The sequence below is a fragment of the Bombyx mandarina genome, chromosome 16 (assembly GCF_030267445.1).
Source record: "Bombyx mandarina strain Sakado chromosome 16, ASM3026744v2".
NCBI classification, from domain to species: domain Eukaryota; kingdom Metazoa; phylum Arthropoda; class Insecta; order Lepidoptera; family Bombycidae; genus Bombyx; species Bombyx mandarina.
The window spans coordinates 12782376-12797589 of NC_143222.1; the positions used below are offsets into that span (position 1 = coordinate 12782376).

The 15214-nt window shown below is 38.9% G+C and overlaps 1 protein-coding gene across 1 annotated transcript in view; it reads right to left on the bottom strand.

Moving 5' to 3' along the window:
• The window catches only part of LOC114240466 (bicaudal D-related protein homolog), a 110122-nt gene extending 97717 nt beyond the window's left edge, over positions 1 to 12405 (bottom strand). Inside the window, exon 1 of the mRNA XM_028171015.2 lies at positions 11643 to 12405. Within this exon, the coding sequence (XP_028026816.2) occupies positions 11643 to 12083 (441 nt within the window). The 5' untranslated portion in view covers positions 12084 to 12405. The remainder of the gene's footprint in view (positions 1 to 11642) is intronic.
• Between the last annotated feature and the right edge of the window lie 2809 nt (positions 12406 to 15214).

Consider the following 15214-nt stretch of genomic DNA (forward strand, 5'->3'; position numbering starts at 1 on the left):
CAACTTCACTCCTCGCGTTCCCGCCAAAAAGTCGCAAATCTTTAGATGTTGTTTCTCTTTTACAGGTACGTAAATAGCTATAATAATTCTAAGTGTAAAAGTAAGTTGTGTTTGCAAACACTTCATTTCATAAAACTAATACCTTTTTTACATAGCAAATGTTTTTTTACGTTTACATATAGAGTGTATTCCCGCTTTAGCATAGAGACAGTGCGTGTCATTTGACACCCTGTATATACATATATGTACTTCGCAATCTTATTTACCTAAAACAAACACGCGCATCGTTTTATTTACATATCATTTACATAAATTTCATGAAGCGTTAACGAGAGAAAGCGATCGTTTAGTAATCTCGGTTGTTACAAATATAAATTACATGCAAATTCAGCTTAAGACATCGCTTGACTGAATTCAAATTTTATGTTTGTGGATTAATTGTATGTTTTCAGATTTTATTTGTGGGTACTAAAAAAAATTTATAATTTATTATTATGGATTCTTTTAAGTAATCTTCTTTTTGTTTTTAATGTACTATTGCATTTTTATTAAATTGGTGCATAATAAAGAGCACTCTCTCTATCTCTCTATGTTCTCTCTCTCTCTCTTTCTCTCTCTCTCTCTTTCTGTAGGACAATGAAGTGTTTGTTCCAATTCGAAGGGTGGCACAGTCTGAATACCAAATAGTAAACTTTCATGAGTAACTCTTTCACTCACCATCAGGTGTATGCTCGTCTGCCTACAAGGGCAACAATAAAGATAGACATACAATAATACCTGATAATAGAATAATACCTGAGAAGCAACGGTGTGTATAGTGGAACTCTATAATTTCACATCTCTAGTGTATTTGCATAGCAATACACGCGATGCCGCTTGTATTTAAATGGTTTTTTTATTACTTACATGGGTGGACGAGCTAATAAGACACTAGGTATTTAGGGGTTACTGGAGCCCATAGATATCTACGAAGTAAATGCCGCCACTGGTTTACTGGTGGTAGGACCTCTTGTGAGTCCGCACGGGTAGGTACCACCACCCCGCCCATTTTCTGCCGTGAAGCAGTAATGCGTTTCGGTTTGAAGGGTGAGGCAGCCGTTGTAACTATACTGAGACCTTGGAACTTATATCTCAAGGTGGGTGGCGCATTTACATTGTAGATGTCTATGGGCTCCAGTAACAACTTAACACCATCTGGCCTCAATTTAAGATTTCCTGTGTTACCGTTATAACCCATAGATATAAGTACGTTTAAATATATACACACATAGATAATAAACACCCAGACAAATCGCAAATAAAAACTTTCATAAAAATGTTTGACCGATGTGGTAATCGAACCCACGACCCTCGGCACAACAGTCAGGGGCGTCACCCTAAGCACATCATTACGAATCCTCCGGATCCACTAACGGTGCTTTTAGGTACCCCATTAGGTAACCCATAGACACAGCCCACTGAGTTTCTCGCTGAATCTTCTCAGTGGGTCGCGTTTCCGATTCGGTGGTAGATTCTGTGAAGCACTGCTCTTGCTAGGGCTAGTGTTGGCAACGCCCCCAGGTTTGAGCCCCGTGAGCTCACCTACTTGTTAGGCTACGCTAACATAGCCTCTCTAGGCGAGCAGATTAGGTAGGAAAAAAGTCAGGGGCGCCTAACTATTCCACCACTGAGTAAGTCAATATTGTGGATAAACTTACGAATCCCACAGGCAGGTACCAAATTTTCACAAATGACAACTATGATGAATGGAATAACATCGTCTACTAAAAATCAAACCCGCAAATTTTAATTTGTGTAATTACTGGTGGTACTCCTCTGTTCTATGGACTCGTTGTACAGGGAAGCGTTGATGGTACAAGACCGCGCGGGAGGCCACCAATGCGGTGGACCGACCAAATTAAAACTGCAGTGGGAGGTCCCCTAAATGATGAGTGCAGTAGAATGGCATCGAGCAGGGAGAGATGGCGCGAATCGTGAGACGCATCAAGTCTGCCCCTTCCAACACTACATGACGATCACGACCACTCTGTCAAGAGTGACACGACTGAGAAGAAGAAGAAGACTCTTCTGTGAGTCTATTCTAATCTAGACTTCTAATCTAAACTTTTGTAATCTAGGTGTGCCTTTCAAACACGATGCCACCAGTTAAAGTATCGGGCGACTGTATCCGTATGCTTCCAAAAGACGGCGAAGGTGACTGTCTGTATTCGAGCGCCGTCAAGGTCGCAACCTCAATCTTACTCCACTTTCATTATGTCGATGAGCGGAAGGGCGTTGCATATATTTTATTCAAGTTTAATTGGGACAATCTTGTATACATAAAAATGAATTGCTGTTCGTTAGTCTCGCTAAAACTCGAGAGCGGCTGGACCGATTTGGCTAATTTTGGTCTTGAATTATTTGTGGATTATTACTAAATAGTTTATTCTTCTTCTAATGAAGACCTAATGAGTACAAAATACTGAAGACACTAAGAGCGCAATTCCTATTCACTCGACATCTTTAAAAATTTGCCTTTCAGAAAATTAATTCGAAAATTAAGATATATCTATTTTTAGGGTTATTTGCAACATTAAAACATAAAATCCTAATTATGTAGAATACACGTGACACAATTCTGCAGTATGTGTAGGCTGGTGTACCGGCGTGACCGCACTGACCGGTTCTATCGACGAAAACCGGATTATTCATCTCTCAATGCTAACCAATGAGCTGACCTTTATTTAAATGTTTTAATAGCTGCGTTCGATGCGCCTCACGCCCCAACTGTGTGCTTAATGCGAGTTTTTTAACGTTCTCGATCGCGTTAAAGTTAACTCGAATTTGTGTGGAGTTGCAACAGCGTCCCTAGCGGAAAAGAAGCGCTGTTCCAAAAAACTCGCACTAAGAACACTGATGTTATGTTGTGCGGGAGATCAAACATTTCAATGCTTATGAAAACTCACTTTGACACCTTCAAATAGAGTCTGAATTGCATCGACAGCTATTCCACCCTTCAAATCGGAACAAACGTCGACTTCCCGGCAAAATGACCTATAAGTTCTGGTCTGGACTATAAGTTCTGAAGTTCTTGAGGTCTGAACTATAAGTTCCTACAACCACTCGCTCTTCTGCCTAATTTATTTAACAAAAACATTTCAGAATGGCGATTACAAGCCGTAAATGAATCATTTCCAAACAGAGACTGTGAGAACGGTATTCTTCCGTCGACGTGACATATTCACACTTACACGCTAAAAGCCCATACAGAGATATTTTAATAATCAAATCTCCGAATTGAAACGTTCAGGATGGAACGAATGAATAAATTTAATTTGTTTGTTGCAAGTTGGTATAATATTTATACACAGTAAAATCTGTGACAACCAGTTTTTAAAAAAGAGTAGAAAACTTTTTTTTGATCCTATGTACTCATCTAACAATAAAGCAACGGCTTGACTAAGTCCCTGACATTGCTGTTGTCTGGTCGAACACGTGCGCTGTATTCTGTGTATACGTTTTCATTCAAAGCCAATAAAAAACACTCAGTAGACGACGACAATGATAAAAATCAATAATCATGTAAATTAAAATCGAAAACTAAATTTTAATAATGGCGTATGTTTAATCTGTAATATCGATAGTTCGATACAACATTAGTATATTATTATAATGTTGTTATGAAAGGATTGCGTGAAAGGAGAAAAACAGAAGGAAATCCATACTGCTGGTTTCACGAGACGACATAATATAATTTCTCAGTAAAATGATGAGAACTCACATAGAATTCAATGGAGTTTTAGGAAGGACCCGAGAAATAGCGTCCAGTGAATCTGTTACATTTTCCCACGCTTAAATACTTTCACAAATGCTAAGCGGGTAACAAGCAACTATTATTATTATTATTATTATTATATTTTTTATTGCTTCGATGAGTGGACGAGCTCACAGCCCACCTGGTGTTAAGTGGTTACTGGAGCCCATAGACATCTATAACGTAAATGCGCCACCCACCTTGAGATATAAGTTCTAAGGTCTCAATTATAGTTACAACGGCTGCCCCACCCTTCAAACCGAAACGCATTACTGCTTCACGGCAGAAATAGGCAGGGTGGTGGTACCTACCCGTGCGGACTCACGAGAGGTCCTACCTAGTAATTACGCAAATTATAATTTTGCGGGTTTCATTTTTATTACACGATGTCATTCCTTCACCGTGGAAGTCAATCGTGAACATTTGTTCAGTACGTATTTCATTAGAAAAATTTGTACCCGCCTGCGGGATTCGAACACCGGTGCATCGCTCAACACGAATGCACCGGACGTCTTATCCGTTAGGCCACGACGACTTCAAAAGTTCAAGTATTATTCACTAAGATTAAAGAAACTGAACCAATTTTCACAATTTGACACATCGCGTTCCCGCCAAAAGTCTAACCCATACTTCAGTGTTCCCTCGTGAATGCAACGTATTTTATTATTTGTGAATATACGTATTCATGATACGTACTCAATAAATGTTCACGATTGACTTCCACGGTGACCATCTAAGCAATAAAAAAAAAATTAACAACTACCATGCAGAATTCTGTTTTATACCTAATTTCTATGCTCCATTCAAAAAACGCCAGTTAATAAATAATATTTCCTAGAACGAAATAAGCCATCAAAATTTAATGTTTAAACGTATTACGATTCGTGATAGTCTTATCACGTTTTATAAGCCATGATTCGATGGGGAAATGGTTTTTTATCGAGATATGAATCATTTATTAAACAAACCGCCACATTCTCGGCGGTTTGTTGTGATAGTGGAAAACAATGAAAATCGCTTATTTTTCGTTCATAAAAATATGAATAGAACATTCTACGACTAGGATGCTCCGAGTCAGGAAATGAAAGAAAAAAAAGCCCGTTAAAAAAACACTGTCGACGTCGCTCAAAACACGTCATCACGGATCCTGCCGATCCATTAACGGTGCTTTTAGGTGCCACAAGCACCGGTCACCGTTCTCGTCGAACCCGTCGCTTGCAACGAAGGGCTCGACGAGCGAATTAACCCATAGACACAGCCCACTGAGTTTCTCGCCGGATCTTCTCAGTACGTCGCGTTTCCGATCCGGTGATAGATTCTGCGAAGCACTGCCCTAGCTAGGGTCCGTGTTAGCAACACTTCCGGTTTGAGCCCCGTGAGCTCACCTACATGTTAGGGTGAAGCTAAAATAGCCTCTCAAGGCTATCAGCATAGGTAGGAGAAAAAGAAACACGTTAAAAGAAATTCTATACGACTTTAGATCATTCCTGTTTCGTTAATTCATAATACATCATAACATCACCCGTAATCGCGAACAAAACATTACGATAAACATAATATTATCAATTCGAAGAATTCGAAATTCCATAAGAAAACCATAAAAGTCTTGTTATCTGAAACGATTTTTATCGAATAGCACGTCGATAAGCGATTTATCTCGAGCCGTTGTTATTATCCGAGGTGATATTGAATTCAGTACGACATCAAAGACTAGATCTTACAGTTATTCCCGGAGTACGTAGATAATCGGCAAATGTTTTTAATACTTTACGTTCTTAAGCCTTGTTCGGACTAGGCGAGTATTTTAGTCGAGTACCGAGTAATTTAGTAGCTAAATGTGTCTGAGCACCAAAAATTTAGTCGAGTAGGTCAGTAAATAATTTAGTCAAGTCAATTCATTTTGTTCTATTTTTTTAGGCGAGTAGCGAGTAGTTTAGCCACTAAATTACTCGGTACTCGACTAAAATACTCGCCTAGTCCGAACAAGGCTTTAGTTACAACTAGCTGTACCCGTCCGCTTCGCTGGGCATTTAAAGGTTAACCTTTAGTGGTAGGCAGCGGCTTGGCTCTGCCCCTGGCATTGCTGAAGTCCATGGGCGACGGTAACCACTCACCATCAGGTGGGCCGTATGCCCGTCTGCCTACAAAGGCAATAAAAAATAATAATTTAACATTATTATTTCTCACCCCCACAAAGATTCTCATCATTAACGCCCCCGCAACTGGTGTAGGGAGTCCAACACTCATATAAATATTAGCCTATTCATTAAGTACATGTATTTTCTACATGGATACCAAGTTTCAAGTCAATCAGATGCACGGTTCAGTAGTTATAACGGAACGTCCGTAAAAACCACTGTAGATTTATATACAAACTAGCTGACCCGGCAAACTTCGTAGTGCCTCAAACGACAAATAAAAGACCTGAACTTTTGTATAAAATAAACTTAAAACATACAAAAGGAATCCGTCCGACGGGGGACACATCAAAGTAAGAATAAAATTGTTATTTTTATTTAATTCCGAGCATTTTCATATTTATTTACCTTTTAAACCTTCTCTGGACTTCCACAAATAATTCAAAACCAAAATTAGCCAAATCGGTCCAGCCGTTCTCGAGTTTTAGCGAGACTAACGAACAGCAATTCATTTTTATATACAGGGTGGCCCATAAGTCCTTTGATATGAAAAAAAATTTATTAAAATAAAACTAATTACATTATGAATAAAATTTTTATTTACATAAAAAGCTTAAAAAACGGGAATTATTTTTTGAAAATAACATCTCCTAAATGTAATCCGTTGCGATCACGGCACTCTTGCAAACGACGTCTAAAATTGTCGATGACTGCGCGGCACGTCACTGCTGAAATGCTTGTCATTTCTCTGCGGATGTTTTCTTTTAGGGCCTCAATTGACCGCGGGTTTGTGTCGTATACTTTAGCCTTAAGGTAGCCCCACAAAAAAAAATCCATCGGGGTCAGATCTGGACTACGTGGAGGCCAGGAAATGTCTCCTCTCTTAGAGATAACTTTGCCAGGAAAAAGTTGACGGATAACGGGCATAGCAGTGTTAGAGGTGTGAGAAGTGGCCCCATCCTGTTGAAACCACGTCCTGGCATTAAAGCCTGAAAAGTTTTGCAATTCTGGTATGAAAAACTCTTCGATCATAGCCACATATCGCTCCGACGTAACAGTAACTGCGCGCCCTCTGCCATCCTCAAAGAAGTAAGGCCCTAGGATACCATGGGCTGACATAGCGGCCCAAACAGTCACTTTCGGACTATGTAAGGGCTTCTGATGCTTAAGTTTTGGATTGATGGGGCTCCAATAGCGGCAATTTTGTTTACTAACATGCCCGTTAAGATGGAAATGAGCCTCGTCAGAGAACATTATGTTATTGAAGGAAGTAAACCGATTCAACATTTCATTCGCATAATTTTGTCTTTGAATACCGTCAGTTTCCTTTAATTCTTGAACCAACTGAATTTTGTAAGGGTGCATATGTAAATCTTTCTTCAAAATCCGTTGTAACGATGTCCTGGATACGTTTAATGCTCTGGCGCGCTTACGAGTTGACTGTGTCGGATTTTCGCGAATAGACTGTGTCACTGTGTCTATGTTTTGTTCCGTACGTGACGTCCTTGGGCGACCCAACCGCGGTTTATCTAACGTCGAACCGGTCTCCTCGAACTTAGCAACCCAGTTCTTAATCGTTTGAAGAGTTGGAGTGTCGTCAAAGTTGTGTAAACCTTTGTGTTCTCGAAATTTACGCCGCGCAACGGTTGCCGAATTGTCGTTTTTATAAAACTCGCGCACACAAAACGCACGGTCCGCTCCGGTAAAACGCTCCATCGCGACTAAATTCCCAGAAACCGAAGTTACTCCCCCCGCTTCCCCTGCACCGCTCACGCGCGCCCTGTTCGTTTTATTCAAATTTTACTTTTCAAAGGACTTATGGGCCACCCTGTATATAGATTAGTATAGATGCGCCCATATAAAGCCAATACTCGACAGGCAATTTCCACAGCCGCTATGATATTTAACGTACTAAAAAGGAATTTCAACAGTTTAAATTAACGCCGTTCACGAGATTCGACCAATAATAAATATAAATAAACAAATAAATGGGAACACATCACGCACGGCTATCCGGCCCCAAATTAGGATTACCTGTGTTTTGGATACTAGATACTGACATACTAATATACGGTTAAATATATACATACATATCAAGGGATGAAATGCTATTTTTTTTAAATGACATTTTTCCTATTTTACAGGAGAATCATATAAAGAACCATAAAAATATGACAAAAAAAAATCTGCAGCTGTTTAAATGAAGTAAGCCTAATTGAAGTTCAATTAAAAACATCGAACTGTTTATGCTAATATCAAATAAAACGCACCTTTAATTACAAAGATAAATGTCACGTATTAAACAAAATGTAGCTTGAACCAAATAGCCTTTCTCCCCTCCATATATAGATAATAAACACACTAAGACAAAACAAACCTGTTCAACACACGAATATTTGCCCAGTGTGAGAATCGAACCCACGACCCTCGGCACCACAGTCATGGGCGCTAACTTCTACACCACTGAGTCCGTCAATAAATCAATCAAAATTTTTTTTCATTTTGTGGGTGGACTAGCTCACAGACCACCTGGTATTAAGTGGTTACTAGAGCCCATAGACATCTACAACCTATCATCACCTTAAGATATAAGTTCTAAGGTCTCAGTATAGTTACAACGGCTGCCTCGCCCTTCAAACCGAAACGCATTACCGCTTCATGGCAGAAATAGGCAGGGTGGTGGTACCTACCCGTGCAGACTCACAAGAGCTCCTACCACCAGTATATATCCCTTCATTTCTTAATATTTTCACTTAATTACGTGAATTAATAGAGACAATCTGAAATGATATTAGTGTACATGTCACAAGATATGTCTCAGAAGTTCCCCCTAGTTTGGGCGGACGTATTTATCTGTTGTTTATTTTCATCTGATTGACGAATGTTGAACGGTGATTTGTCTTCCTCTTCACGGTCCGATTTTTTCACGTTATTTTAAGCCTTCGATTTTAAGTTAATTAGTTTTTCTAATCTCATGCAAATCGTGGATGCATGAATTGACTTGCTTAGAACAATGTAAACAGTAATTAAATTAATAGGCATCTGTGACTGGCGTGACTGCGAAAATTGTATAGTATATTCGAAATAGGCTACTGAGGGATCAAATGTTTTTATATAAAATAATAAATAACGAGATTGATTCTAGCTATCTTCTTTCGAAAATTTCATTTAAATGTAGTCGTATTTCCGCGCGCTCTAAACAGACCTTCCACATGTCCACGGCTCGAACGAAATATTATGCTTCTAATTTTTTTGTCCGTAGATCTTGTAGGTTGTATGATGCTAAGTTCTCTAATGCTGACATCTTTTGCTTGTCACTTGCAGCATATAGAAAAGCTATCTTAAAATATTTATGAGGTGATTTAGTCCGATGAGGATTATAGTTTTATAGTGTTAGTTGATGTATATAATAATATGTGCGTATTGTGTTGCTTTTGTTTTTTTGTAATTTAAATTTCTAAGCTTCTCTTCTCTGTTCACTTTCTACTTATATGTGATTTTGATTGTGGAAACATATTTGGTTATTGTATTACTAATATTTTTTAAAATATTATATGTTTGTATTGTAGTGTTTGTTTCCCAAATAAATAAATAAATTTGGAAATTGTAAAAAATACGAGTTAAAATAAACTCACTAGATAGTATAAAACAAAGTCGCTTTCTCTGTCCCTATATCTGTCCGTCCCTATGTATGCTTAAATCTTTAAAACTACGCAACGGATTTTGATGCGGTTTTCTTTAGTAGATAGAGTGATTGAAGAGGAAGGTTTATATGTATAAGAACATCCATTAAGTAGTGGAAAAATCAATAATAAATTACAGTTTCCGAAGCGAAGCGAGGGCGGGTCGCTAGTTAAACAATAAAACTGTATATTTCAATTACATCTGCGGCTCGCGATAATCTTATAGGATTCTTATGACTATCCCCGGTCACCGTCCTCGTCGAACCCGTCGCTTGCGACGAAGGGCTCGACGAGCGAACTAACCCATAGACACAGCCCACTGAGTTTCTCGCCGGATCTTCTCAGTGGGTCGCGTTTCCGATCCGGTGGTAGATTCTGCGAAGCACTGCTCTTGCTAGGGTCAGTGTTAGCAACTCTCCGGTTCGAGCCCCGTGAGCTCACCTACAAACATTATGGCGAAGCTGAAATAGCCTCACAAGGCTAACAGCACAGGTAAAAAAAAAAATGTCCGTGTGCGACGGAAATTTAAAAAAAAAACACCTTGAGACATGAGGTCGTAGTATGAATTGCATTGCACAACCGGAACGCATGACAGCTTAGTGGCACAAATAGGTAAAATGGTACCTACCCGTGCGGACTCACTGCCGTCAGTAATTAAGTACCTATTGTGTAATTTCTCATAGATATGTGGAAGAAATTCCTGAACATATTTTGAGTAGATATTTGTTTAGAAAAATTATTACCTTCCTTGGGGATTTCATAGGCGCATCGGTCTATCTATACGAATAGACCGGACATCTTACCTTTTTAGCCACGACTTATAAAAGTATATTGTAAGATGAATTAATATTTGAAAAAAACGTAAAGAAATTATTATACTTATCACTAATTACAAACTGCTATTGAGTTATTACTCATCAGTTATAAGAAATAATAATTAAAGAAAACGATAATATGTTTCATTGTGACCAGCTATACAACTTGTCATTAAAAACTCGTTTTCTTAAATAATAATAAAGCTTAGCTCGCCGGTATCCAAGGACCGTAGTAATCATTTACTTTTTTTTATTTCTACCTAAGCTGATAGTCTAGAGAGACCATGTAAGCGTCGCTGGGCTAGTAGGTGAGCTCACGGGGCTCAAACCTGACGATGTTTCTAACACGAATCCTGGCAAGAGCCGTGCCTCGTAGAATTTACCACCGGATCGGAAACGCGACCCACTGAGAAGATCCGGTGAGAGACTCAGTGGGCTGTGTCTATGAGTTAATTTACTCGCCAAGCCCTTCGTCGCAAGCGACGTATTCGACAAGAACGATGACCGGTGCTTGAGGTGCCTAAAAGCACCGTTAGTGATTCGGGAGGATCCGAGATGACGTGTTTGGGGCGACGTCGGCGTCCATTTACCATGCGCATTATATGCCCGTCGACGGGAATAAAAAAACACATGTAGGTATATATTTTGATTTTCATTAAAACTTTTTATTCATCCAAAATCGAGATAGTTCGCTTCGAATTGCAACATTCACACAACGCAATCCTTAAATGTAGCAACGCTAAATACTAAGCCGCAGAAACATGACATTTATACAAGACTGTACAGAGGTGAGATTCCTATAGCTCATTGTTAGCAGTTACAGTCTCGATTTCTTACTTGCAAGCTTAAACTTAAGAGGTGTAAAACAGCGCATGTTACCGAAATTATAACGTTATATTTCTATAATAGTACCGTTAACATCGCCAAAACAAGATTTAGATATATTAAAGTATTTTTCTTTGCATGTTATTTTAAGTTAATCAAAACTAAACAAACACGGCATTTCTTAAATATTTTTCTGCTTATGGTATAACAACATTAAGAATAATATTTTTGTGTAATAAATAACTAATAATTGTAACTATACTGAGACCTTAGAACTCATATCACAAGGTAAGTGGCGGCATTTACGTTGTAGATGTCTATGAGCTCGTCCACCCATTTAAGCAATAAAAAATAAGTAGAAAAAACAGTTTCAACACAAATAACTCACCTCTACTTTTTTGGAGTACTCCTCAGCGATCCTTTCTTGTTCCTTCTTTAGCTCTTCGTTTTTCTCTAGCAAAGCCTTCCCCAGTTCCGCAGCAAGCAGAAGGTCAGACTCCTTCTGCTGTAGTTGAGTCCACACGTCTTGCTCGGTGTTCGCGTCCATATTCGCGCTTGTATCTCTAACCGCCGACATTTCTCTGACGTATTCCTCTAGTTCTTCATAGAAGTTCTCATCAGACAAGCTGAGAGCTATAGGGGTCTTTCTGTTGCCACTTCTGCTTCTGCTTCTTCGGTGTTTGTTTATTGGGGTCGAATTTCTTATGTCACCTCTACCGATAAACTCAGTGGCATCGGTTATGAAATTTGGGGACTGGTCACGATCGGGCGGTTCTATTTCGGAATTTCTACTTCTACTGATATTAAAAGCACTAAACTCACCGGCCATTTAACATGAAACAAAAACGTTAACAAACTGAATTAACTCTGCGCGATTTTAGTGTAGTTACTCTTCTTGAATATTTTTTCGAACGCCTGTTGGACTTTCACGTTTTTTGGAATTTTGATTTTGAATATGTTCTTCGGCAGATCGAAATCCTTTTTTAATGCCATTTTAATGTTACGGTAACATTTTCACAACACTGACACAGCACAGCACAGCGCGGAGCACGTATCGCGGTTAATATTGTTATGTCAATAAACGCGCGGCGCGAACCACAGCGCCAATGTTGCCTCGACAACGGATCGGTCACAACAACGCTGTATGAAACCTCCCGAGCCGGAACGCGTTGCGATGCTCAAAGATTAAGCAACGATAAGAGACGATAAAAAAAAGTATCTTTTTTTATTTTTATTAGTTTTTTTTCCTATCTAAGCTGGTAGCCTTGAGAGGCTATGTCTGCGTAACCTAACAAGTAGGTGAGCTCACTAGGCTCAAACCTGGAGACGTTGCTAACACTAGCCCTGGCAAGAGCAGTGCTTCACAGAATCTACCACCGGATCGGAAACGCAACGCACTGAGAAGATCCGGCGAGAAACTCAGTGGGCTGTGTTAGAACTCACAGTGGGTTAGAACTCACTTTATTACACCTATCCGGTCTACTGCCATGAATGATGTCCTTAACAAGTATTGCTTAAGTTTGCTAATAAGTTAGATTGGTTTTTATTATTGTGTTGTTTTGTCATATAGATGTAAGGACCACTATGTACAAACTCAGCACTTTGTCTTGCGTAGTCGTGCGCACATGGCTTATGTTGCAAGCCAGATTTTGTTTCTTTTTACTTGTGTTTTTATGTATCTTTTTAGCTTGTGATGTGTATTGTATGCCTAATAACTAAAATAAAATAAAATAATTGTTAGTATAGTATCAGAGAAAAGAAACCATAAAGAATCATTCTCTTTCGTAGTCCGATATTCAAAAATTGTAAAATAAAATAACAACTCATAGACATAGATGGTGTTACCTATTAATTAAGCAAATTGCTGAAAATTTCAAAAATATGTACCATTTAACTTCACTTTACACTCAGTATTGATTTTTTCATATTATGCTTTATCAACAAAAGTGGTCTGTTATTATTATCTAATCTTTGCCTTAATTCACCAGGTGCAACGGAGACAAACAATCAGGTGATTCAAAAACCTTAGTGCTAGACAAGGACAACAAATATCAAGGTAATATGGAGAGAGGATTAAAATTGAACAAATTTTAAAACTTTTTTATTAATGCTGACTAAGTCGGGAAATGATCTCATAATACCAAAAGAGGCTATTATAATGGTTATTGTACGAATCGATGTTTTTCAAAGCGTATTTTTTCTTTTTATTTTTTTTTATTGCTTAGGTGGTTGGACGAGCTCACAGCCCACCTGGTGTTAAGTGGTCACTGGAGCCCATAGACATCCACAACGTAAATGCGCCACCCACCTTGAGATATAAGTTCTAAGGTCTCAAGTATAGTTACATAGGTACAAGTATAGTTACAATGTTTATATACATATTTCTGAAGTTTCTATATACATTTATTATTTTGATAATACAGTAAAAAGATCTTTGTGCGAACTAACGGCGAATACAGAAACCGGGCGTTTACAATAGTTTTTTTCCCTACCTAATCGTTGGTAGCCTTAGGGGCTATTCCAACTTCGCGCGGACTAGTAGGTAAGCTCACGGGCTCAACCTGAGAGAATTTTCTAACACTAGCCCTAGCAAGAGTGCTTCGTCATATGTAACTGTACTGAGATCTTAGAACTCATAATTCAAGGTGGGTGGCGGCATTTACGTTGTAGATGTCCATGGGCTCCAGTAACCATTTAACACCAGGTGGACTGTGAGCACGACCACAAATCTATGTAATAAAAAATATTTAATAAATCTAATACCAAATCGGAATCGCGATCCGCTGAGAAGATCCGGCGAGAAACTCAGTGGGCTGTGTCTATGGGGATTACAAAGGATATTCGGTTGGATACCTACATATTCAATCAATCAAAACCCAAACCAAAACCCTTTTTATAACCCAAAAATCAAAACCCTTTTTATCAATGTGTATTTACCGATGTACCGCGAATACAGGAATTGGGTCGCATTTTTTTAATCCGCGAATTAAGGAAGCGTGTATATAAAGGAGTTGTTACTGTATAATACCTACATAATTTCTAACACAGCTTTCGTTTGAGTCTAAAAGACAGCCTTTATATAATACTCGTACAACTAAGTCTAATTAAAGCCTTCGTCAAACAGACCGCGTACTTAGCGCCGCGTACTTAACGTCGCGCTCTTCAAATTGACTAGATGAGTCTAACGCTCCTTGACGCAACGCATTCACCAAATCATAGTGCCTTTCGATAGCAGTGTGAAAATTTAAAAGTATTAAGAAATCGAGTGATTCAGATGTGGCATTGTATAAGCATGGGTATTTTCTAACAATTTATAAAATTTTTTCGGGCATTGTCTAGTATTTTATTACACCTTCACTCGGACGCTAAAATAAAATTCGTAAAAAATGACAACGCCTGACGTCAAAGCGTCCCAACGCCGCGACAGAGCGCTGCGTACTTATAGCGCTGGGGCTCTAGTATGTTACCATAGTAGTACAACACATCTCGGCGTCATAGCGCGGCGTCAGTTAAGCGCTCTGACGCGCGCTAATTACGCGTTCTATTTGACGAAGGCTTTAGTGTTGATGTATACAGGCATCGGTAACAGCTTCACAACGGATAAGCGGTGAGCTCTTTCACCGATATAGGCGATAAATCTATACTAACATATAAATCTAAGTGGTTTTTACGGATGTACCGTTATAACTATTGAACCATGCGTCCGATTGACTTGAAACTTGGTATCCATGTAGAAAATACATGTACTTAATGGGTAGGCTAATATTTATATGAGTGTTGGACTCCCTACACCAGTTGCGGGGGCGTTAATGATGAGAATCTTTGTGGAGGTGAGAAATAATAATGTTAATTTTAAATGCTCAGCGAAGCGGACCGGTACAGCAAGTATATAATATAAAATAGATTATCATTACCGTTTAATGGAAATTGGTATATATGTGGTTCTGTATAGTATGGATG